Here is a 23,927-nt window from a genome sequence, read left to right as displayed (position 1 = left end):
CTATATTTTCAGTTTAACACACCATCTGTGATCATCTGATAGGTGCAACTCATTAAGTGAAAAGCTGGAAAGAAAAAAAAAGTAACAAAATATAGGTGTTAATCAATTTTCTGAAAAGTTGACATGACTTCTGCAGTGCCATGTCACTGGAGAAAGAAACAGGGAACAGGTCAATTTCTGAATCTTTGTTGCCATCTGGTGGAGTGGATTTACAAGTCAAGAGGTGTGCAGCATTTTGGTTACTATGGCAACTTACTGAATCCCACCACAGATCAGCATCTCCTGAGCTCCATGTAGAAATTATTCAACATTTATCTTGGCAATAAACAGGCTTTTTTTTTTTTCTTTTTTTTCATTTTGTACCGTCCATGTGTAGGTTTCTGATACAGCGTCCTGGACAGAGATGAGATCTTCTACTGCAGAATCATGACTAACGTATTTAACCATGCATATGACTGACAGCTTTTATTATTAGCGACCAAATAAGAACTGGAGGACATTAGACAGAAGTTATCATGGGATTCTGCACAGTGTTTGTCATGTCACATTTTTTTCAAGAGTCTTTTTCTTTCCCCCATAGTCTGCTTTGCCCGAAGGGAACGCTGCTGTCCAGTCCGGTCCACTGAGTTGTGTCCTTGCTGTCTGGACATAAAAACTCACTCACACGCTCACTACAGTGAGAAGCAACATAATCAAAGCTGATCAGGTTTTAAAAAGAACAAATGCAAACGCACGTCATCGCATTTTCAGATTTCTGCTTTTGTAAGTGTAATTTTCCATCCACTTTCCAATTAAGCAATATTTTCTGTGCAAAATGTACAAACTCCTAAGAAAAAAAATTCAAAGCTTGAGCTTATTTTATGAGTTGTATTTTTACTTCAATGAAACAAAAATTCTTTCATTACAAATTAAATATTTCTGGACGTTGTGACCGACTTCAAAAAGTGCAAAGCAAAACATATTTTAGTAGCTTTTATCTTATAGGAATTGAAAATGCCAATAAGTGCAGTTTGTGTTAAAATAATTAGTTCTTTCACATCTTTTCAGTGTTTTGTTTTGTTGCTTTTTTTTTTTAGTATGGGATCACATAGCAGCAATAACAATAGCAAAAATACTTTAAAGTTTTATAAACTCTTACCAGAGGTATCAGTCAACATATTGGCTACATGTAGATTCTTCAAAAAATGGTGCCAGAACCAACACTAGATGGTGCCGTTGCTCGACACAGAAGTAGGCCACTGAGCTCAGCAGGATGCAGAAATAGGGCAGATAAATCCACATTTGCTCTTATTTTGCTGAAACACTTATTTGGACTTCTTCACCCGTGTGGTGGAACGTTTTACACAAACAAGCCAACCTAGCCTAAATTCAAAGGCCCATGAAACACAAAACAAAGCTACTCCCATATTTAGCTCTTAGGTTTACTGTAAACCTTAACGCTGAGTGGCAATACCCCACAGGAGCAGCCCGCTAAATGTTTACACTAAAACAAAATACTAGTGTCCTGTCCCTTTCCACCCCTTGCCCCCTTGCCTGCTGGTTGATTGTTGTTGCAGCATGCATGCCAGTGACTGTGAAATACACAGAGGCGCCAGCCAATGGCAGAATCCCCTGGTGGTGTATGTGGACTGGATCCCCAGTGAGGTTTCACCACGTTGCCACAGCGCTACAGCAAACATTACACCCTGCTGCAAAGTCTTGCACCTGTGTGGGACTTTACGGTATCAGGAGGCCAAACAGGGTTACACCTGCCACTACCACTGCCTGCAAAGACTAAATAAAGGGGATCACTACTGCTGATTTTTGCAAATGTATATATTGTAGTAAATAGCCTTATTTTTATTTTATTTTATTGCACAAATAAAAAAGCAGTTTTTACCGTTGTAGTTTTTCTTAACTTGTGTTTGCTAAAACTTTACTGTTCTATTTTTTTTTATTCCCTTCCATATATTTAAACAGCAGATTGAAATGCTTTCTGTATTAAAAATACTTCTCATAGGTCATGTCTAGTCGATGGATTCTGTGAGAAACTGAATATTGGGTTTTAATTAGCTGTAAACGTAATATGTTAATTAACATATATTTGAAGTACATCCCTCAAAGAGATTAATCTGTAAAAAATAAAATCACTTTCTGGATTAACTTACTAAAAAACAAACTTTTTGATGATATTCTAACTTACTGAGATGGACCTGTACAGGACATAAAAAGTAATAACAGATACATTTAAAAAAATAAAATACAAACAACTCAACATATTTCAGCAAAGTACTTTTTTAACTTAATTTTATTAAAATATTGAATAGACGACTTTCCCACCAAGTTCAAAAGAAAACATTTAACCTCCTCAAGGTGACAGCAAAAATTAGTTCCCGAATCACTTTAAATATTTAAGACACGTGCCGAATGTCCAGTTCATGATGACCTTACACTAAGGACTGAAGAGTGTACAGGCATCGACAAATCCGTTTAGTGATTGTGATAAACTCCCTCTCCCCGCAGTGAGACATGACAGAACTTACCAAAAATAACCCAAAAAAATAAAGACTCATTTTTAAGACAAAGCAGAATCAGCTACTGTGCAACTAGATGAGCTGCTTCCAGTAGCTTTCTGATAAACATAGGAGATGAAGTTCTTCAGAAACTTAGTCCAGGATTTGTTTCCTCATAAGGCAGCTAAGCTTAAGTAGTCCTCTCTTCAGGCCCAATGAAAACAGGACAGAAAACGGACCAGGAGACAAACGTCCCCTAAGCTTCCTTCAGTGTCCATTCATTGTTGTCTCAGGTAGGCATGTGTGCTTCTGTCTACAACTAAAATCAAATACGATACGAACGTGAAGCCTCAACATACTTCTTAACGCATGTGTGCTGTACCTTGTGCAGATCCGATTGCAATCTTCCTTAGTTAATCTCAGATGCTCCTCCTCCTGCTATTCTCCGTTAATTACAGTCATTGACTAACATTGGTTTATGTATGATTGCATGTGTATAGATCTATACAAATGTCTTTAAGGAGGGAATTTGCGTTTACTGATGGAGCGGAATAATCTCGTTGCAGACGAGGAGCCTATGTGTAAACAGGCAGCCTGGTGGTCAGAGTGCAGGCATTGATGTCCTCAGTCTGCGCGGCTCGGTGCAGGGACGGTTCTGAGGCACTGCGGTTTATCTTAGGGAGGGCATGCTGGAGGAGCTCGATGGAGGACAAGATCTGAGAACAAATTCAGATATGGGGAAGATGCAAAGAGATTAGTTTGAGGAATTTATGGCTCAACCCAATAGCTTCTAATAGCAGAAGAGCAGCTCACCTGCGGAAACAGCGGCCTTTCTTCCTTGGATTTCTTGATGCAGTCTGCCACCAGCCTCTTCATTGCTTTGGGGCAGTTCTTGTAGAGCTTACTAAGGTCTGGGCACAAGCGGCCTCGTCCCACCATGAATATAATCTAATGGGAAGGAAGTAAAAAAAAAATTAAAAAAAGACAAGAAAATTGATCACATTTGATTATTATAGATCTGTGGAAAAAGCATTTATAGCCTGAAACTTTTTCAAATTGTGCCACTTTAAATCCACAATGCATTTTATGTAGCAGACCAACACAAAGTCATGGAGAAGAGTGTGAAGTGGGTGCAAATGATGCTTGCCTCTCAAAAAAAAATTTTTTATTAATTAAAGGACTAGAAACTCTGGTGTGTATTCATATTCAAGTACCTGCACTCTACAGCACCTACATAAAAATTTGTGTTAAAAAAGCAAAGAAAAATCTTTAGAGGTCACTTAAGTAAATAAATTCGGCTTTAGTGTAATTTAAATGCAAAAAAATTCCAAGAAAACATCAGACATCACTGAGAAAACTGGACTAAATTATAAAACTATACTTCGATCATCCATAAAAGAATCAAAACATGGCTACTCACCTGAGTTAGAGTTATAAAAAATATTTATTGTCACAAATTATTTCCTTCCACTTCACAACCATGCACCATGCTGTGCTGATGCATTACACAGAATTCCACTAAAGCATGATCAAATTTGAAAATGGATAGGAACACTTTGCAAATATTTTTAAATTAATGCTTTACTGACAGACATTTAATGTTGGTCCTAAATTAAAAAATAAATTTGTACCATTACAATGCCATCTTGATTTAGGAAAAAAAAAAAAAAAAAAAAACTAATAGCGGTACACTGTCAATTCCATCTTAAACTTAAAACTCTTCATGTATTGAAAAAAAAAATGGAAGCAACATAAAAAGTTTTGCAAGACTCTATACTGAAGGCAAATAACTGTGAGAGAGCCATTCATTCACCCTGAAGCAGCGGTCATTCTAACACGTGCAATTTTTAAATATGGCGAGTTAGACTAAGGTGACAGACATTTAAAACACTAGAGCCATTGTAAAGGTATGAGGACCTGATGGTGCAGAGATAAAAGATGACAGGAGCACTTTATGTGCCTGCCAGATCAGCCGAGTACAAAGTATTTTCACGGGATCAAGAAGAACAGGTTCCACCAGTAGACCGTAGCACTACTTTGGGCACAATTTGTATACAACTTTAGTCTGATTTTATACAGATGCGGAATCAGATTTGATTTAGCCAACCCTTCGGCTTTAAAGAATAATAAAACAAAAAGAAAAAGAAAAACACAGGACTCGCACTCTGAAATGCAAACCTGAGAACCCCTTTTCACACACAGGGTTATGTTACGAGATCTAAAATTAGGCCAGTGGCTCTGTGTCGTCGGTCTGTGGCGGGCCATAGGCCAGCCGTGCAACCCCATTCAGATGGCAGCAGAGGGCTTTCATCATCAAGGACTTGAACTTACGCAAATGTTTTATTTTGGCATTAAAGATCTGTCGTACAACATACTAAAACTTTCAGCCTGAATGCCGGGTCAGGTAAAATATGGGACATCTGTTCAGCTAACTGTGAGCCGACTATCTCTACGAGTTCCCCCCCACCCACCCACCTCCCAACTTCCTGCAAAATCTCTGAAATATACTTCCCACATTTGTCCGCTACAGGTAAGAGATCCATTACTGATGACAACTTCAGTAAAACTTTAACAATTCAATCAGTCCTTTTACATGTTTAGGACTGTTAAAAGTGGAGCATATAAATACTAGCACTCAAAAAAAGAGCCAGAAAAATGTAAGCAACTTTACCTGATCTCTGTTTGCTATGTGGGAGTAGGGGAGCTCTCCGGTCATCAGCTCAAAGAGAACAATTCCATAGGAATAGACGTCTGACTGGAAGCTGTACGGATTGTTATCCTCCATTCGGATCACCTCGGGAGCCTGCCAAGGACAGAAAGAAAATGTTTACAGAACATCAAAACAGTACTATCAAGATGTCCGTCTTTAGAGCAGAGGCGCTGTGACACTGTGTGATTTTGAAATCAAAACAGAGTTCTTTATGTACAATGTCTTTTAGCAATATTAACTATTAGGACGGTGGTGTCCAAGGTTTTTGCCACAAATTCAATTCAATTAAAATAAAAACTCAAAACTAATTTATTATGATTTTTTTTTTCCTGCTGAACAGTAAGCTAAATGAGGAATATTTTAAGGAAACGTAATTTCTTTAAGGATCAATTCAAAACATTAAAAGGGTCTCATAAATGTGCCTCATTAGAAGAAAGGCATACAATTTCCAATTTTTTATTTTTTTTTCCCCCCAGTGGTGTTGAATTATTTTTAGACTATTCTTGGCATCAAGAGGTGGTCATACATGACTTTTTCCTCCCAAAACGCTTGCTGTATTCAGCCACACTTAATAAGCGGATGTGCCCAAGTCTGCTGTTGAGTGAAAGTCTAACAAAAGATATATTTTGTTGTACCTAATATTTTCCTCTTGAGATTCTCATTTGTCGGTGAAAATCTTAAAAAAAAAAAGAAAAAAGTGTCCTCCTGCAACAAATGTCTGTTTTGCCAGATTAAATTGGTATGAAGTACTTGAATTTCAGTCAGAGGCTGCAGGCAGTCTTTCCACAGGCTGTGCTATGGGCTCAACCTGAATTAGCATAATTAGCATTAATAAGTGCAAACATCAGTCTGCGTGTAGTCCCTCATGGCTGCATTTTCTTTTCCTTACCTCTGATATTTAAAAAAAAAAATCCCAACCCAGCATGCTTCATAGCAAACAGAGGCTGGAAGTTCAAAAAGATAAAAGCTGCACAGCTTTCAGCCTTTCTGGTATCTGCTTAAGTTGCCTCCAGGCCAATTGAACAAAACATCCCGGAGGAAGGTACAAATGGATGTTTTTGTGTTTGATGGCACTTTTTCCACACCCAGAAAGGTTTTCTTTTGATAGCTTCTTACATATTTTGAGCATTCCCCGATTTAACTCTTAATTATGTAACACTGAAAAAGGGTCAAGTCTTCAGTTCTTAGTAAGTGCACCCACACCAAACTGCATGGCGTGTTGGAGAAAAGTTTGGGCTTTTTATGTTCCAAACCAGACATTTAAATGTCAAGTCTGGTTGGTTCTTCTGACCAAGAGCTTCACAATGTACCAACCATCCAGAGAATGGATCCAGAGGGCTGCTCCACCTGTTGTGATCCGGTCCACCTGGACTTCACAGTCGCAAGACCAAAGTCCCCGATTTTTACCGTTAACCCTTCATGCAGGAAGATGTCTGCACAGATGTCAAAGATTTATAACCAAACATGCTGAGGAAAACTGGTCTTTATGTTTTACTCACTATAATACCACAACAAAGAAATAGAAAAGGATACTGTTGGACTTCATGTCGCGATGAATTATGTTTTTTGCATGTAAATAGCTGAAAAAAAAAAGAAAAAAAAAAGAAAGGGAAAATAATTAATGCTACTTGAGAAATTTCTCATTAGCATCGCCCACAAAGCTCCATTCTTCACAACTTACTCCATGCCCTGAGCGGTCTGCCTGGCGATATCTATAAGCTGGATCATGGTATAATTAGTCTCTAGAACATGAATGTGTTTGTACAGGCTGCTGCCCTCACACCACTGGGTCACAATGGCCAGGTTGTCCTTCGTCATGTAGCCCATAAACAAAAGGATGTTCACATGTCTTGTTTTCCTGCAACCCAAGAAAAGGGGAAGAGGAAATTAAGATGCAATCAGATATAAGTTTGCAATGACGATGATTTGCACAGTTTTAGCAGCTGTAAAAAAAAAATAAAAAAAAAAAAAAGAAAAAAAGTCTTGTACAAGACAAAAAAGGTATTCTTGTGAGTCGTTACCTCAGGACGGCGACTTCATTTCTGAATGCCTGGAGCTGCTCCGGAGTTGGGTCGGTAACCTTTAAAATCTTCACCGCAACATCACCTACAAGAGAAATACTGTTAGATGAAAGGAAACATTCGACTTTTTTTCCCCAATTTATGCATCATCTACCTTATCTATAGTGCATGAGAATGTTATACCAGACTTGCATAACAGATACTTGCCATGCCATTTTCCTTTGTACACTGTTCCAAAAGAGCCAGAACCAATGTGGGAATGTAGATAAACCTCGCTGGCCTCAATTTCCCAGTAATAACTCGAGTCTCGCTTATCCCGAGGCCTCTGGACGAACAGAAACCAAAGATGCAACTATTCAAACACAAGTTTCACAAACGCCGCATTATTAAAAAGAGCTGGTTGAACATAAATGTGACACAGAACGTACTATTTTATTTTTCTCCTGAGTGTTGAAGGACGAGGCTCTCTCTCGCTGGGATGGTGCTGGAGCTTTGGACTGGGTCCAGCCTGTGGGGCTCTGGCTGGGGGAACTTCCAGCTTTATGGAGAAAAAAAAAATATTAAATGGTAGCACCTCAACTTTCAGAGAAGCAACTTCTTCCATATATTTAAAGGTGTTCTGTACAAGTTCTTAACAAAAATGTTTGGTGTATTTTCCTCCCCAACAAGAGTTTTTTCACTGTCCCGACTCAATCACCGTTTAGCAGCCGTTGTTCTCATGCAGACATTAAATTATACACCTGTGCCCTAGTTACTAATGTGGTGAGTTCTGATGCCAATCAATAGCTCTGGATTTTACTAAGTGGTGTCAGAGTACTGAGGGCAAATGTATTTTTTTAAAGCCCTGCATCACATATGTTCTACTTCACAAATATGCATTACTGTGCTCCAGTCTATCACGTATCATTTCAAATGTCATATGTGACAAATCATGAACCAGTGCAAGGGATATAAATACCTTTGCAAAGTACTGTACACTGATTGTTTTCAGAGGTCACTTAATATCTCAAAAAAAGAGATGGCTGTAAATTCACTTCATGTAATTTAATCTAACCTTTCCAATTAAAAATGTTCTAACCAGAAAAGCAACTATAAGAGAATGTTTCATTTGAGGAAGCACAAATGAAAATCCCCTTGAATTATAAATACCAAAACTAAGGGGAAAGGTGTCCTTTTTCAACCAGTTCCCTATAATAGTATGCTTTGTTTTTCCTATTTGATCAAACAAATCATGCAAAAATAATGAAAACATACAGGTTGACCATTTATGGATGAGATGTAATTTTATAGGAAGCATGCCATGCAAATATGCATACTGAAATGCTGAAAAGAACTCACCTGAGTCATGATCCCGCATCGCTTCCTAAAACACAGACACACACACACACACACAAAACAGATTAGGTTTGATCAGTTTATTCAAACACTAAAATACACGCCATGCTGCCACTCATGGTTTGACAACTGCACTTCTGAGATGTAAGTGCAGATAACTCACTTGCAAGGCATGCAATTCAGGTTGCACACAAGTGACTCTGCTTTCTAACCTTTTCGGCAGTCTCTGACTCGGAGAAGTGCACAATACCTACTTTCCTCTTCAGCCAGAATTTGCGGCACCAGGAACTGGGAGAGGTACTCAGACAGTCTAGCTACTCCAGAGTAAGCAACGCAACAGAGCAATAAAGGGACAGGAAGCAAAGGACAGAATTAAAGAAAATGAGGACGAAATAAAGCTCAGGTTTTGGGCTTATAACAGAGCGGGTATAACAAATGACAAACTCGCGAGCTGATTATGCAACAGTGGTGGTGGTGATAAAGCAGAAACTGGAACTGAACATGGGGAAGTCAAAATGTGCAAGGGCACTGGAAAAAAAAAGCTGAAATAAGATGTCATCTGGGGCTTAAATAAATACCCACAGCCCTGTTCAGGTGGACAACTTAAAAACATGGTAGATGAGAGGTGAGACAAAGACGGATAGAATCCCCGAGATATAAACAGTTTGAGGCCAGAGATGTTTTCGGTGCGGCACCCTCGCCCTGCGGGAGAACTCAGCTGGACCCCATGGTGAGCAGCTTACCTCAAACATGCTGCTGTCAACAGGCAGGGTCGTGCTGACCATGTGGACGTTGGGCGTAGAGGTGGAGCGCTGCCTCTGGGAGAGACCGCCGCCTGTGGGTGGGTACGATGTGGTGTAGTTGAAGGCATGAGGGGTGGAATTTCGGTGGGCCGAGCTGAAAAGAAAGGGGCAAAAATGAAATTAAAACTATGCTGCAGAACCGCAGAGAAACAGCCTTTTAACCGCCAGTAAAATATCTATTTTGGTAACTTCTTTAAAAATTGGGCCAAAGTGGGTGTGGTGGCTGTGGGTGCTGCTGGTTTCATTTCTGTCATGTTTACTCATTTTCTCCATTTGAGTATTTTGTTTGCATTATTTGTTTTTGTTTTTGTTTTTTTACCGTTAGAACACACGCATATATCTAACTCGAAAGGTAAGCTTGCAAACAACAAGGTTAAGTAAAAGCCTTTTGGGGAAGTAACTCATTGGTTAATATTTATTACGGCCTTCCTCTTTAAGCCAGTGTTGGTTACGTCGAAGCTACACTGGCACTTTGCCAACATCGGCGCTGGCCCAGTTAAAGAGTACAAAGCTTACCAGCCAGATATGTTAATCTTAAAATGACCTGAATGCTGCTCAGATCTGAAGCCTGGACGTACAGCCATCCACGTTCTAATTTTAGCAAGTTCAAATATTCGTAGGCATACAGTGGCTGCTGCAGTAGATCAAAGGTATAATTAGAGAAGAACAGCAGAAAGTAACCTGGCTGAAAGCTTTTAGTACACAGTAACAAATGTGAGCATGTTATCTGAAGGAAAAATATTATACTGCTCAGCAGGCTTGTAAGCCATTTTATCATTTATCAAAATAAAGTTTTCACACTGCGTTTCATCAGGTCCTCCGCAGATAAGCGTCTCTAAAACACAGGAAGTCACTGAAGGCAGAACTCATTTCACAACGCATCATGCAAAAGTATTCACGAACCTTAAAGTTTTTTGTTGTTTTTTTTTTCAAATATGGATGGTTGAAACTGCAAACAGTCTTGCGCATTACTGGAATTTTATCTGATAGATCAACTACAGCCCATCACTGGAAAGTAGTACAAGAATGATTTCTGACCGACGTGCAAGACGCTGCGTGTGTGGCGGAAAACTGACACCGCACTTGGAAAACGCTTTCGAGGCAGTGAAACATGGTGGTGACAGCATCACGCTGTGGGGTTGCTTTTCATCAGAGAGGTCCGGGAAGCTAGTCAAGAGTTAATGGGAAAATGGAGGGAGCAAAGTACAGGTTAACACGGGAAGAAAACCTGTTGGAGGCCACAGAGGACTTGAGATTGGAGAGAAGATTCACGTTCTGGCAGGAAACGACGCTGAACACACTTCAATAGAACTGTTTTAATAAATGCGTAGTTCTGTGGTAGAAAGGGTTAATCAAATAAAATTTGTGTGACAAAACGTGTTGATTAAAAAATGCTCTCAGATGCCTCTTATGCATTCTGGCAGGGTGCAAAAAATTTTGCAAAGAAGATCCAAAGACATTTTCAGTCTCCGAAAGAGAAATACCCCAAAACACAACTCTATAACCAGTATTTGTATTCTGGTTATACAAAGTACCCAGAATACAGATGCATATTTTGAAAGAGAGTGCCTTACAATGCACGATTATGCATTACTCTGCAGTTGTTGAATCAGAAAAAAAATCCTGGCACACCAAGTTTGTGATTGTAAGGGGGCAAAATCCAGAAAAAAACTTTTGCAAAAAGTATTCATACTTTTGCAAAAACCTGACAGCATCTGTGCTGCACATAAACAAAACCGACATGGCGATGACTTCGGTTACTGAAAGTTGATAATACACCAGATAAAAACCACAACTTCCACACATAAAAACCCACATAAAAAGTACTTGTCATCAACCCGATTTAAATTATTCATGTAGTAAAAACAATACTCCAAAGAAAAACTTTAACATGGTTTGACTTAGTCTTCCTTCCCTTGCAAAAAGAAAAAGAAAAATAATAGTTACATTTAGAGGAAAGAAGTGATATCTAATTGCCATTGCAGTTTCAGGGTCTGCAATATTTCAATCGCAATGCCTGCTTTGATGCAAAATTCTGTGCGCTGCAAAGTTTTAGTGGTCGTACATCAGAAATGATTGTGAACTATATTTCTGGCAAGTTGGATTGATTTTCATTGTCTTAGTGGGTGCAATACAAAAGCTGAAGGACAGAAGTGGGGACATTGCAATGATGGAGAAGGAAAGAGTATAGAGGAAAACTTGGTTCAACTGCAATCCATATCCTTACTGAAAAATAGTAAACTGTAGTATATTATTAGTGTGTTTTCTTAGTATTATTCATCCCTTTTAGAGAAGAAACAAAACAGAAGAACCTATCAGTTTTTAGTTTTTGACGAAACAAAGTTTAATTCACCTTGGAAGCCGGGTTAGGGATTCTCTCATACGTCGGGATGTGAGCGGTGGCAGGGACGGGAAGCCACTCTCACCTGGTGTTGGACACAACCTGACAAAAGAAAGAAACGGTTAATAAAGTGCATTAGGCGGCTGAGGGTACGTCACAATAAATTACTATTTCATCAAAATTTACATTTCAGAAAACAGTCCAGTCTGTTTTCTCCTCAGCTCAAGTGAGACACCTCTGAGGATATTTCTGGGTAAGGAGAGGTTTGAAACATGAGATGCATACTTCAAGTGTACAATAAAATGCGAGTTTGACTCTTAGTTCTGAAAATGTTCTAGAAGAAATTATATTATTGTTTATTGAGATGCACCTGCAGATTGTGTGTCAGGTAAAGGGGGATTCTCCTCTTTGTTAATTATTACTGCTGATTCCACATCTAGCACAGAAAAACATAAAGGTCACCATTCAAAGTGCTTATATGGAAAGCAATGCAAATGAGAATGACCTAGTCAAAAGCCTGATACCAGAACAGCTTAACTTCCCTTTTTTATCTTTGCAGGACTATGAAACTTACCTCACAAACATGTATAACCAATTTTTATTTGCATCCAATTATAATCATCTGCATGCAGATGTGATAATGATGACAAAAAGTTGGCTCTTCTTCTTATTCCATCATCAATTACTAGGACGATCAGTGAATGCAAAAGGATTTTTTTTTTTTTAATTCTGATTTTTTTTTTTTTTTATTAAGTTTTTTTACTCAAAAACCCAAAATTATAGTGCCCGGTCTGGAAATAAATATGAACATTACATTTTTTTCCTCCTGTATACTTACAGAAGCTGTCTAATGTTGCTCCAGTCTACACACATCGTGGGCACTTTGGTGCTACAATGCTCATGGAATTTATAGCCGCATGTTTGGCAACGGAATCCATTAAGGAGAAACTTCTGGCAAATGTCGCAGAAGGCTAGCTTCAAATAGGTCTTCCGGACCTAAATTTAAAAACAAGAAAAAGTGCAAATTTTCTTTCTGCAGTAACATTTGAGAACAAAGTAAGCTGTAATTGTCTGGAGTACTTACAAAGTTATGCGTTGTCAAAGGAACATGGTCTAAAACCTCAACCAGGAGCTCTTCTCCTATCAGTGAGGTTGAATCGGTATTCCAGTCCATCCGGGATTTTTTACTGATTTGGACAGAAGTAAACAAACAAAACAAAAAAATTAATACTCGCAACAGAAGGTTTAATAATCTTTACAAGCTCTGGTTGGAGGATTTTCTGAGTGTACCTTCTCTGTCCGGGATGCAACTTGAAGACGGCGCAGCACTGGGGCTGCAGACCTCGCACCTTCAAGGCTTTGATCAAACAGCTGTAAAGAGTCATACCTGGTCGCACGTTGACCTACAGTAACGGACCAACAACTAATATTAACGATACTGGTCAATCGACTCTGAAGCCTCATTCGGAACCTGGTATGTCAAGACTTGCCACAGTGCGCTGCTGGTTTGGGAGGAAGACGCGGATTGTGCTGCTGGCCTTGGAGTCCGTCATCTTGCTGTCGTCTGAGGCGCGTCGCTGGCAGGTGAAGCCCTGGACCATGGTAGGGGACAGGCAGGGGCCCTCAAACGGCGAGTCCTTCATTCCAAAGCCGTTGCTTAGGGTCTTCCATGCTCCGTGAAACTGCTCCATCGCTAAAACTAATCACTCACAATGGTCTTAAAAAAGAAAGAGAGAAAAAGAAAACATTTACTCAGATTCTCTTTTTACTCAGACAATATTGTAATATACATTTAGTACAAAGGATAAGAATAAAATGCATGCATGCAAGGAAAGGGCACAAAATACTCAAAATTTCCAATTGTTCAACCTTGCACTTTATTTCAACACCAAGGAAACCACAACAGATGGGTTGAGCACTACCTGATTACAACAGCGACTGTTTTTGTCTGCAGGGGGAAAAAATGTAGCAAAAGAGGAGATTTGGGTTACGGCACTGTAAGGTTAGAGGTAATCTTTAACCAGAATCTTGCTGAAAGCAACCCTATAGGATTACACTAATGATTAGCTTAATTTTAGAGTTTAAGTAATGGCAACTAATAAAGCCATGCAAGAAATGAAAGAGAATGTTTATGTTCAAATTTCTTATTTTCGCTTTGCGCATATAAAACTCAAAGCAAATATGATACTGAACCGTTTCCCTCTGTTTTCAGGAAACGATGTAATACGAAATTTCCACTGTGTTCAGGGGAAACTATATAAACATGAACAGGACAAAAATAAGTTGACTGTGTGCTCCTTAAAAAAAAAAAAAAAGAAAAGAAAAAAGTAAGGCCCTCATAACCAAACACACCCTCTTTTCAGCTTTGTTTGTACTACAAACTGCAGTGCTATATTGTAAATACACAAAGGTTTTCACTCATTCTTGGCAGCCGCTTTATGCATGAGCACCATCGGCTTGCATAGCTCCTAATTACCACTGCTGTATTTATACAAAGACCGGCTGACCCTGGAGAGACGTTTCTTTTTTAACTGTTGTCAGTGGTTAGCTGTTCCAGCAGGACTGTTGATTCATCAGATGTACAGAAAAGCTTAAAAAAAGAGGGGGGTTTATTTTTAGGAATGGTGAGTTTTTACCCTTTTCCTTCATGCTTCTGGATTTGCGTCAATAACTGTTGCATTGTATCAGAAAACAGCAAATACAAAACAGAACTACATACGAAAGGAAGTATAAATTGCACTGTAAAGCAATGAGAAGCTTTACATGGTTCTGTAGTTATAGAAGTAAGTGAGACAACTATGGAGGGTTGGAAGTGCCACAATGTGACATAGATTTTAAAATAAATTTTAAATGGGAAAAAAAAGGACACTTTAAAACTATTTAAACATAAGAAACATAATGAAGTAATTTAAAGTGGACAACAGTTAATACCAAATTGAACTAATAGTATATTTATATTTAATTTTTCAGTATTTATCATATTGTGTACTACTTTAAACTGTGGTTCCTGGTACAAAACCCTAACATATGATTGGTTGATCTGCACAGCAAGTTAGTTTTGATCCAATTACCTTTAACTTTCTCTGAGTTGGTTCACATCCACTGACTGGCTCATCCCTGACACCTTTGGAAGTTCCCAGAATCCAGTAAGCAGATTCATTATAAATTCCTTGTTATTAAATTTATTTAAATATTTATAAAAAGAAAAAGATTTTGCAACAAAAAATAAAATCAACATTGTTACCATTGCTATCTTTAATTTCATTAAATTGTGTAATTAATCTTTAAATGCCATACTTAAGAAAGTATGAAGATATACATTTGACATATGTGTTTATTTTCAATATTGTTTAAATACTGTCGTAAAGAAAAAAAACATTAAGAGTAATTCAAACATCTTGTTAGGTATCATCGAGTGTGAAGGTACCATTTAAGCTCCAATCACTAGACTGGCAATTATATTCCTGGCTTCCCCCTTAAAAAGCTTTTTGTTTAACCTTGTGGGCTGCAAAATTTCCAGACAAAACCAGTAAACTATTTTTGTAAGCAATGCATTCATGGATTATTGTTTAGGTTTTGGGATGACAAATTGGAAAATTCAGCCAGCTTTAGTTTTTTAGCTGTTTTCATATGGCAATTTTCCAAAAAGTAAACTGATTAGATATGCAAGAATGTACTTCATTATCCAGAATAAGGTCTAAAAAATTAGCAGTATTATATTTTTCATTTTAAGGTCAAAATTTAGCTGTAAAGAACACAACGCAAGCTGAATGGCAATTCTTTTATGATCAGGCATAATATTTCATTCTACTGCTTTAGAATAGTAAAAATATGTTCCAGCAAATATTAGAATTGGGCTGAATAAAGAGATGGTTACAAGTCAAGTGGCTGACACTCATACAGCGCTGCAAGCACAAAGGAAAATTGATAAAAGATGAAGCTGATAACGTCTAAAAAAATTTTTTAAGGTATTTTTTTGTCACGACATTTCACAGGTTTCAGTCCAATTTAAGTGAAATAAATGAGCACATAATTTTATCTTTTAAAATGTTATGGTTGAATCTTCTTGCCATGTCAGGTGAAGCTGTTTGTTGCTACACAACGCTTAAATAGTATGCAAAGATGCATGATTTACACTGTGGCACTTTCAACCCTCCATAGACATCGTCAGCGTGTTGGCCTTATTTATGATTCAGGACCGTTTCTCATTCAAACGTAACAAAAGAACTAAAATGAACCACTACCATTAAAACGCATGCAGTCATTCCTGAAACTATAAAAGGTAACCATAAATGTAGCGACGTGTTTTTTTTTTTTTCCCCAGCAGGCCTGGTTGTTCCAGTTAAAACACTAACATTCCCCGAAGGCCCTCATAAGCAGACCGTATCGTTACATTTTACGTCCCTTCTCTCTGTGTTGCAGTTCATTAGCTTTAAACCGAAGCGTTTTAGCCAAGAAAGTTGCCTATATAAGCGTAATTCAAAGAGCAGTGAGTGCTAGGATCTGTAGGTTGTGTGTGCTCACCAAGAGAAGTTAAAAAAGTTGTGCTCCGCCATAACTTTAGGGAAAAGTGGCGTCGGTGACATCATCATAATTGCAACGCATTCAAAGAAAAAAAAAAAAAAGGAGGAAAAGGAGTCAAAACTGGTGAAGCTCCCGACGTTGAATCGAATAATCTTACAGCGGATTAATATTGCGTTAATCACGGAAAGGGGAGGTCACAGGTGGGTCCTCTTTTTTTTTTCCACAAACCACCTAAAACAACAGGAAAAAGTTTAATCCTGCACGTCGTGATATGCGAGAAGAAAAAAAAGGAGAGAAAAAAAAAAACTCCAGTCCCTCAAAGTCATACGACGAGGGATTTTCTTCGACTCCAGCTTAGCACTTTCCAAAGTACAAGTCCGACGAAGTGCTTCGTAATGCGGCGCTGTTCCAATCAATATTTACGTTGTTTGGGGAGAAGGTGAAACGGGCTGAGTTGGTGTTGTGCGTCCGTCTGACGCCAGTGATTGAAACAGGACCTTGCAGTCATAACAAGACCTGCAAACATCGCTCACACTGCGCAAGTAGTGCACACACTTAAACCCTCCCACCGAGGCCACACTGATGGTTTTACGTCGGTAAGATGTGCAGCTATTTTTTTTAAACGCTCGCATATTGATATAATCGCATTTAACTTATACACACTTCAAAGTCCTGCTGTGTCGTCGACGTAGACTTTAAAACTGTGCACATAAAAGCTTAAAAAACAATAGTCGTCTTTTGGTTAAGTTAAAACACGTGAAAAGTTAACGTAATCAGACAGCTTAGTCAGTTTAAAAGTACATTTGTTTTTAAAGAGTGAGGGTATTAGCAATCAGCGATTTGTTTTAACGAGTAACTCATAATATTATCATGCGCGCCCTCTGCTGGCGAAATGTTGGTATTGCGACATCTTAGCTTTGGAAAATTGCTTGCTTTTATTACTGCTCTTCATGTTACATTGGAAAGATTTGGTAAGAGAAAAAAAACAAAACAGAAGATGACGTGCATCCAGTTTACACAAGCAATACATTCTCTTAAAGCCCAGCAGACATAAACACATTTTACCTCTTATCTGCAGTGTAGGTGATGTTTTTCAAATATTATCACTGTTTTTGCTATCCACAAAAATGGCTTATTCTCTCTGAAATTGACCTTGAAACAACATATAACTGTATACAGCTCAGCTGCCCAGCTCCACTCACAATGTGTTCATGTCTGTGGCATCCCGGTCTGGGTCCCCTGAGGTACCCAAATCACAGATGGCCCGGAGGTCCCCTCAGCAGGCTGGAGTTGACACCATCTTAGAGAGAAGCAGCTTTGTTAACATCCTGTATCTGCATCTCCTGATGGGTTCAGCATATATTGTTTCCATAAGGCAGCTCTAGACAATTCCGAGAAGAGATTAAAACATAAACCTATGATTATGTTCAAAAGCAACAACAGGCATTAACTTTGACTTATGGAACTTTCCAAATACCTATGGCTTTTTTACAGGCAAGTAATCAATCCAACAGCTAACAGAAACACCAACTAATGTTTCTGTGAAGATGAGGGCAGGGCTTTGTCATTGTGAAGCTTTTTAAGGTATCCCTCTCCTCATACAATTGATCTACTGTTTGTAATTGGATTAGGATTTAATCAGCTTTGAATTTATGCCAGACAGATTGCTATTGTGGTTATTTTCCTGACTGAAAGCTTACAAGCTTCTAAAACTACCATAATAGAAACCAGAAAACCTAGCGCTAGAGCATTAGATCCAAGGCCACCTTAAGACAGATGAGAGCATCTCTTCCACCTATTGATCCATGCACTGAGCACTCCTAGCTGAGATGCTTACAGCTCTAATGAGTGTTTCTGTCAGTCCTCTTGTTTTCAACAAACTATGCATGCAAGAGTTGAAGGCAATAATGCATACATTCATCAATATTTGGCTTAATGTATTTACAAGAGTTGGAGAAATTACTTTTTGTCACCGTCAAGAAATAATTCTGAAATAATTGGAAATAATTCAATTTATTTACGGTAAATTGAATGGATTCCCGGGACAAGCAACGTATTAAGCATAGTTCATAAATGCTTCATAGGTCACGATCTGGTCACGATCTTTCCAGAATTCTCCATTCCCCCCACCAGACGTGATGTTGGATCACGGCGCGGTCGAAACACTCAGCTGTCTCCAAATTGCAACCATTTAGCTTTTCAGTTGAGGTTGAGTTAAAGAATTTGTAGTCAGTGCTCTCCAGCTGAACAGACACAGCACATGATAATGCTACCACTGTGCTACACAGCTAGTAAATTTGGCCTCAAACCCTAGCCTTGACTTTACTCCTACAAACATGCTTCCTATCACACAAATATTGAGGTCAAATACCTCAATCTTTGTCTTATTTTTCCATAAAGCCCTCCTCCAGAAGCAGTCCATGTGCACAGTAGTATTTTTAGTCAAGCTGCAAGATTTCAATTGTATGGATATAATGATTCTCTTTCCTCTATCTTTTATCTACTCACATGCACACTTACATAGCTCACATAACCATAACATATAGGACTGGCGACAGTCACACATAAACCAAACTGATTAAGGCAGGCCAACTCCTGTTAGAGATCGTGCAAAATGAGAAGAAGCAGAACTTGCGCTGCAATCTGTGCTTCACTTGGTAGCACCCTAAAGGTCCGCTGAGTGGAGCCAACTCTGGATGGTGAATGTCTCTCTGTACCTGTTCCATTTCTTTCAACATTTGATCATTTTTGGCACTAAAGCCTGTTTTAAACTTAACCAAATCTCCTTATTTCTCAAGGTAAATTACACTGAGGGGTTTTGATTGGGTCCCGGAACTGGTAAAGGGACCTGGGTACTACAACACAATCCATGGAGCTAAAACGTGCTTCACTGTGGACTGGTGTTCCTCATGGTGGTTAAACTATATTGGTTCCTGGGTTGTTTTTGAACACTCTAAAAGATTTTCTTTCATCGTAGGGTGACAGTTTGGGCCACATTGTTTAAACCTAGCCATTACTGGATGTTCCAACATGACAACAAACACACACATAAAAACTAACTTTAGGATGGAAGAGATGGCTAGCAGCTTCTGGAATTGCCCTGACCTTAAGTCTGTTGAAAATTGGTGTATTATGCATAAAAGTCAGGTCTGTTCTGGGAAACCAACCAAATTAAATAAACTCTGTCACTTCTGATAACAAGAGTGGCTGAGTATCCAGACAGAACTATAGTAAAAGCTTGTTACTTGCTACAAAAACTATGTAACTGAAACATTATCATGTATAATTTTAGTGTTCATAGTAGTTTGGATTTCTACATAGTGTTAAAGTTCATCAAGTGCCTCATATGTGTTGTCATATAAAACATTCAGATTCTAAAATACATTTGTAAATTGTGGTATTTATCTTGATGCTCTCAACACATGGAATATTACAGCAAGAACTTTCTGTGAAGTAGGAAATAAAATGAAAGTCATGCCAGTTGTGTTAGATTTGTGTTACCGTGTTGATATTTGTATACCATTTTTAAGTATCAGAGCTGATCAAAATCCGATCAATTTGTTCTATTCCAAAATCTGACAAATGAACTGTTATGAGGTGGACATCATTGAATTGTGAACAAAGTTGGTGCCACTTATGTTGTTCCATTAATATCTGAGGTTGAAATTTAAATCTGAGAATGAAGTCAAAAACAAATCAAATGAGTTTCAGGTCCAAGCTTTACTTGACTAGGATTGGTAAGCTAAAACATTACATTTATTGATAAAAAAAAAAAAACTCTTTAGAAACATCTAATTGACATCTTTAGTTTGCAAATTAGTTTTACAAGATCCAAATTGTAAAAAATGCAAATAAACAGTTCTTATACTATTTATTGTGGATTTTGAGGTCTTGGTTGATGAGAAACCGCTCACTTTTACACTCGGAATTTTAACATCCAGAAATATTTATTTTCATTTTTGTAGCTTAAAATCTGGAAATATCGATTGTAAGTAAAATGGAATGCTTAAACTGTTTCTTTCAATCAATCGTGCAAAGCTAACGGACATTGTTTTTCCTCTTTCATGTTTTCATGACAACACAACAACCCCCCAAAATATCTCAGCCTTAGAAAATTGTGATGCAAGAAAAACCTGCTTGTAATTATTGAGGTGATCCGTATATTTAACATTTTGAGAATAACTGTTTCATTTCTTCAATTTGAAAGGAGAAAGCGAAGTTAAATCTACAGAAGGCAAAATGGGACCGTTCCGTGTTTCTGATTGGCTAATATCCAGAGGCGGTGTCCAGACTTCTTCGCATATTATTGGTTGCTTTGCGAATCCGCGGCCAATGACTGTGCGGGTTTTTACTGGATAATGCGAATGACAATTCAGGAACTCCTGCTGGCACCGCATGTAGCGCAAAGAAGGAGGCGTAAACACTGACACAGCTAGGTAGCCATCAAGGTAAGCAATAAAACGGCTTTAATTCTCGTAATCATGACACTATTTATGTACATTCGTTTTCCACTTATTGCGTGTTGAAATCACCAATGGCACGAACTTTGTTGTTTGGTTTGATTCCTCCCGTTAAAAGGTTCTGCTTTTAATTATGTTTGCTCCCACTAAAACTCTAGCAACGGGCTGTTAGCCCGGCCTGCTAACGTTAGCTCGTCACAACGACTTTGGTGTGTGCGCCCTGGCGGGAAATTTTGTTTTCAAGGCATATTCCCCCGAATGCCCACCAAAATGCGTGTATTGTGTATATTTCTTACAATTAATGACGGATCGTCTGGTTCTTGCTGCGCAATGTGGCTCGATCGTCGACCGAAGCGCGTTTCTTGGTCGTGAGGTGTTGAGCTAGTGTTTGCTAGCAGCTAGCCTAGCTGGCGCTACTGTCTCGCGAGTACGCAGGAGAAAAATCAACGTGACTAGGCCAACGTTAGCGGAGTTTCAACCTTTGGCATTTTGTTTTCTGTTTTGCGAGCCGGTAAACATTTAGCATTCTCACGTCTTGCCTAAATTCCTGGAGTGTGTAATCCGTTTATGCGTTCCAAGCTGTTTGTTTTCTGTTTTAGTCGGTTAGACTTGTGGCTTTGTTGCTGTTGAACACGCTTCATCACAACACGATGCAACGCGCTACTCACGGCGTGCTCTCGCAGTTATTCCTCTGCTAGTCAGCATATTTCCACTAACGTGGATTATTTAGATTAAGTTCATTGTGGCTGAATTTATCCTATATAAATGTGTAAGTTCAACAGATAGTTTTGTTTTTAAGTTGCCCGTTTTAAACTTTGTAGTCTCCTGGTTTTGTGACTTTATGCTAGGTCCTATTTTTAGGAGCCTCATTACCTTACTTAGTATTCACGTTAGTGCTTCATTAACTTCCACTCTTCTTGACCTGATGTCTTCAGCAAACAGAAGGTCGACCTCTGGCGATCACATCATGATCCCACTGAGGAAGTTTCTGTAAGTTAGCTCAGTAGTTAGTCTGATGGTTGATGTTAGACGCAGCAGCTGATGAATGTGTCCCCCTGATCATAGAGTAGAACCCCACATGGTAGTCATTTTGTTGGGTTTGACTGAATCTTGAAGAACCATGTCAAAATAAGTTTCTCAGCAATTAAAAATAAATATATTTTATAAACCAAAGCAATCAATTATTTGATTCTGTTTATTTATGTAGCTTCAATTTACTACAAATATTCTGATTTACTACAAATATTCTCTGAAGCCACTTTACAAGGACTATTGTATTAATTTACACAAGTTATTACAACTTTATAGACAAATTTATTTCAAATTCAACTCTAGTTATAATACTAATTTGTAAAAAAAAAAATAATAATAATAAGTAACATTGTCCAGGTGAGTTGAAGCACATTTTACTGCGAACTTAAGTAGGCAGTAAAGTTGTTAATGTTTTCCAGGAAATGACCGTATCGGAGAGAAGTGTTTACCTCTGTATTGTTTTTCTTTCTGTTTAGGTTATGGAGATGAGCAGCAACAGTGAGTGCTTTGGATGTGGCCGCTCTGGTCATTGGGTCAAGCATTGTCCTAATGCCAGTGGTGTGCGTGGACGTGGCAGGGGCCGGGGACGAGGAAAGGGTACTGTATGCATTTCTTTCTCTTTTCCATATTGAGGATAAAATTATTGTTTCAAATATTTTAGCTTTATATGCCTTTGCATATTCTACTCTGGTTTCAGATATAATACAATCTTAAGTTTTTTTTCAGTATTTCATGACTTGTCGCATTTAGTTTTACAATACGAATTGAAAACAATCATATGACTCGACTCATTGTTTTAATCATATTTATACATTGTAATAATATTACAAACTGAGTATTGTTCTAGTGGCAGTTAACCAAAAATGTGGGAAAAAAAAAAAAAAAAAAAATACACACCTTTATTTGCATACTGTTTTTGACATTACAGAACTGTTCTGTTATCGCTGTGGAGACCAGGGACACATGGCCAGGGACTGTGACCAAACTGAGGATGGTGTGTAACATGGCTTTTTTTTTTTTATTTTTTATTTTATTTTCTGTATTAGTTGTTTTTTCACAGGGGATAAAGTGATAACCCTTTTTTTACCACCTCCTCCGTGTCCAGCGTGCTACAACTGCCACAGGAGTGGTCACATCTCCCGGGACTGCAAGGAGCCCAGGAAGGAGAGGGAGCAGCTCTGCTACACCTGTGGCAAAGCCGGCCACATGGCTCGTGACTGCGACCACGCCAACGAGCAGAAGTGCTACTCCTGCGGCGGGTTTGGTCACATCCAGAAGCTTTGCGATAAGGTGAAATGTTACCGGTAAGTGGAGTTTTTAAGAAGTTGCCTAGCTTTTTTTTTTTTTTTTTTAAAGTACTAGTATATAACTTTCTTATTTTTTATTTTTATTTGTTTTTGTCTTTAGGTGTGGTGAGATTGGTCACGTCGCTGTGCACTGCAGTAAAGCCAGCGAGACCAACTGCTACAACTGTGGAAAGGCGGGCCACCTGGCAAAAGAGTGCACCATCGAAGCAACTGCATAATCAGCACCCTCTGTTGCCCCTCCTTTTTTTTCAGATTGATGGTTGGTTGTATTATTTTCTCTGAATCCTCTTCACTGGCCAAAGGTTGGCTGACAGAGGCTAGTCCCAGGCCTGTGAGCCTCTCGATATGTAATACAAAGAAAGGGGTGATAAAAAATATCTTTCTGCATTCAATACAAAAAAATGTTTTAGTTTGGTAGCGGTGTTATGTATAATGCTTTGTTAAAGAACCTCCCCCTTTCCAGGCCACTGGTGATCAGTGAGGAATAAACGGGACTAAACATATGGGAATCTATAGGACCTCTGAGCTTGTGGACATGCATCTCAGTAAAATGAGATGGAAGACAGGAGTAAATGGAAACCAAACATCCATGTGTGGTTATTTTGGTTTGTTTTAGTGGAATATGAGTTGGCCAAGAGAGTTTGACATGGAAACAGTTCATAACATGATGCATTTCAGCCCTACAAGCAGCTACAAGTGGGCGATAACAAACGCTATATTACTAAGATATGAAAAAAAAAAATAATAATTTTGGAGGTATTAAAAGAAACATGCTCTTTTATAGAAATCTGTTTACAATTTAAATATCACTTTGGTAGTCCAAGGTAGATTTTCTGTTTTAAAAAAAAAAAAAATGCTTTGGGAAATGTATTGGTTTCTTTTTTTTTTTTTTTTTTTTTTTT

At 38.5% G+C, this 23,927-nt stretch overlaps 2 protein-coding genes across 5 annotated transcripts; one reads left to right on the top strand and one right to left on the bottom strand.

Moving 5' to 3' along the window:
* Positions 1-2,269: 2,269 nt before the first annotated feature.
* Positions 2,270-21,073, bottom strand: raf1a (Raf-1 proto-oncogene, serine/threonine kinase a). Of its 3 annotated transcripts, XM_015033565.1 has the most exons (19): positions 20,983-21,073; positions 17,429-17,526; positions 13,193-13,419; positions 12,993-13,105; positions 12,787-12,889; positions 12,541-12,698; positions 11,715-11,804; positions 9,302-9,455; positions 8,771-8,872; positions 8,562-8,586; positions 7,652-7,761; positions 7,431-7,548; positions 7,224-7,308; positions 6,884-7,060; positions 6,736-6,782; positions 6,517-6,635; positions 5,164-5,295; positions 3,306-3,440; positions 2,270-3,208 (listed from the first exon to the last, which is right to left on the bottom strand). In XM_015033565.1, the coding sequence occupies exons 3-19, from the start codon at positions 13,391-13,393 to the stop codon at positions 3,068-3,070; spliced, it is 2,010 nt and encodes a 669-aa protein (XP_014889051.1). In that variant the 5' UTR covers positions 13,394-13,419; positions 17,429-17,526; positions 20,983-21,073; the 3' UTR covers positions 2,270-3,067. The 3 variants fall into 3 exon arrangements, with proteins under 3 accessions (XP_014889051.1, XP_014889050.1, XP_014889052.1); XM_015033564.1 differs by lacking the exons at positions 17,429-17,526; positions 20,983-21,073 and adding an exon at positions 16,227-16,426; XM_015033566.1 differs by lacking the exons at positions 8,771-8,872; positions 17,429-17,526; positions 20,983-21,073 and adding an exon at positions 16,227-16,426.
* cnbpa (CCHC-type zinc finger, nucleic acid binding protein a) lies at positions 20,568-23,878 on the top strand. 2 transcript variants are annotated; one of them, XM_015033567.1, is made up of 5 exons: positions 20,568-20,674; positions 22,195-22,315; positions 22,647-22,712; positions 22,824-23,022; positions 23,126-23,878. In XM_015033567.1, the coding sequence occupies exons 2-5, from the start codon at positions 22,198-22,200 to the stop codon at positions 23,241-23,243; spliced, it is 501 nt and encodes a 166-aa protein (XP_014889053.1). In that variant the 5' UTR covers positions 20,568-20,674; positions 22,195-22,197; the 3' UTR covers positions 23,244-23,878. The 2 variants fall into 2 exon arrangements, with proteins under 2 accessions (XP_014889053.1, XP_014889054.1); XM_015033568.1 differs by lacking the exon at positions 20,568-20,674 and adding an exon at positions 21,590-21,676 and having other exon boundaries at positions 23,126-23,863.
* The last annotated feature ends 49 nt before the right edge of the window (positions 23,879-23,927 follow it).

Source organism: Poecilia latipinna, unplaced genomic scaffold, assembly GCF_001443285.1.
Source record: "Poecilia latipinna isolate Pla-1442-1.1 unplaced genomic scaffold, P_latipinna-1.0 Scaffold271, whole genome shotgun sequence".
NCBI classification, from domain to species: Eukaryota; Metazoa; Chordata; class Actinopteri; order Cyprinodontiformes; family Poeciliidae; genus Poecilia; species Poecilia latipinna.
Note: the sequence above shows the minus strand (reverse complement) of the source record. Positions and strands in the feature narration are given on the sequence as shown.

Bases quoted from the DNA above. Each gene is read 5' to 3' on its own strand.
- raf1a (XM_015033565.1), bottom strand. From the start codon at position 13,393: ATGGAGCAGTTTCACGGAGCATGGAAGACCCTAAGCAACGGCTTTGGA. The intron at 13,106-13,192 runs GCAAGTCTTGAC...CCGTTACTGTAG, and splicing joins CAAACCAGCAGCGCACTGTG to GTCAACGTGCGACCAGGTAT. The intron at 7,549-7,651 runs GTACGTTCTGTG...CTGTTCGTCCAG, and splicing joins CTCAGGAGAAAAATAAAATA to AGGCCTCGGGATAAGCGAGA.
- cnbpa (XM_015033567.1), top strand. From the start codon at position 22,198: ATGGAGATGAGCAGCAACAGTGAGTGCTTTGGATGTGGCCGCTCTGGT. The intron at 22,713-22,823 runs GTGTGTAACATG...CTCCGTGTCCAG, and splicing joins CTGTGACCAAACTGAGGATG to CGTGCTACAACTGCCACAGG. The intron at 23,023-23,125 runs GTAAGTGGAGTT...TTTTGTCTTTAG, and splicing joins GATAAGGTGAAATGTTACCG to GTGTGGTGAGATTGGTCACG.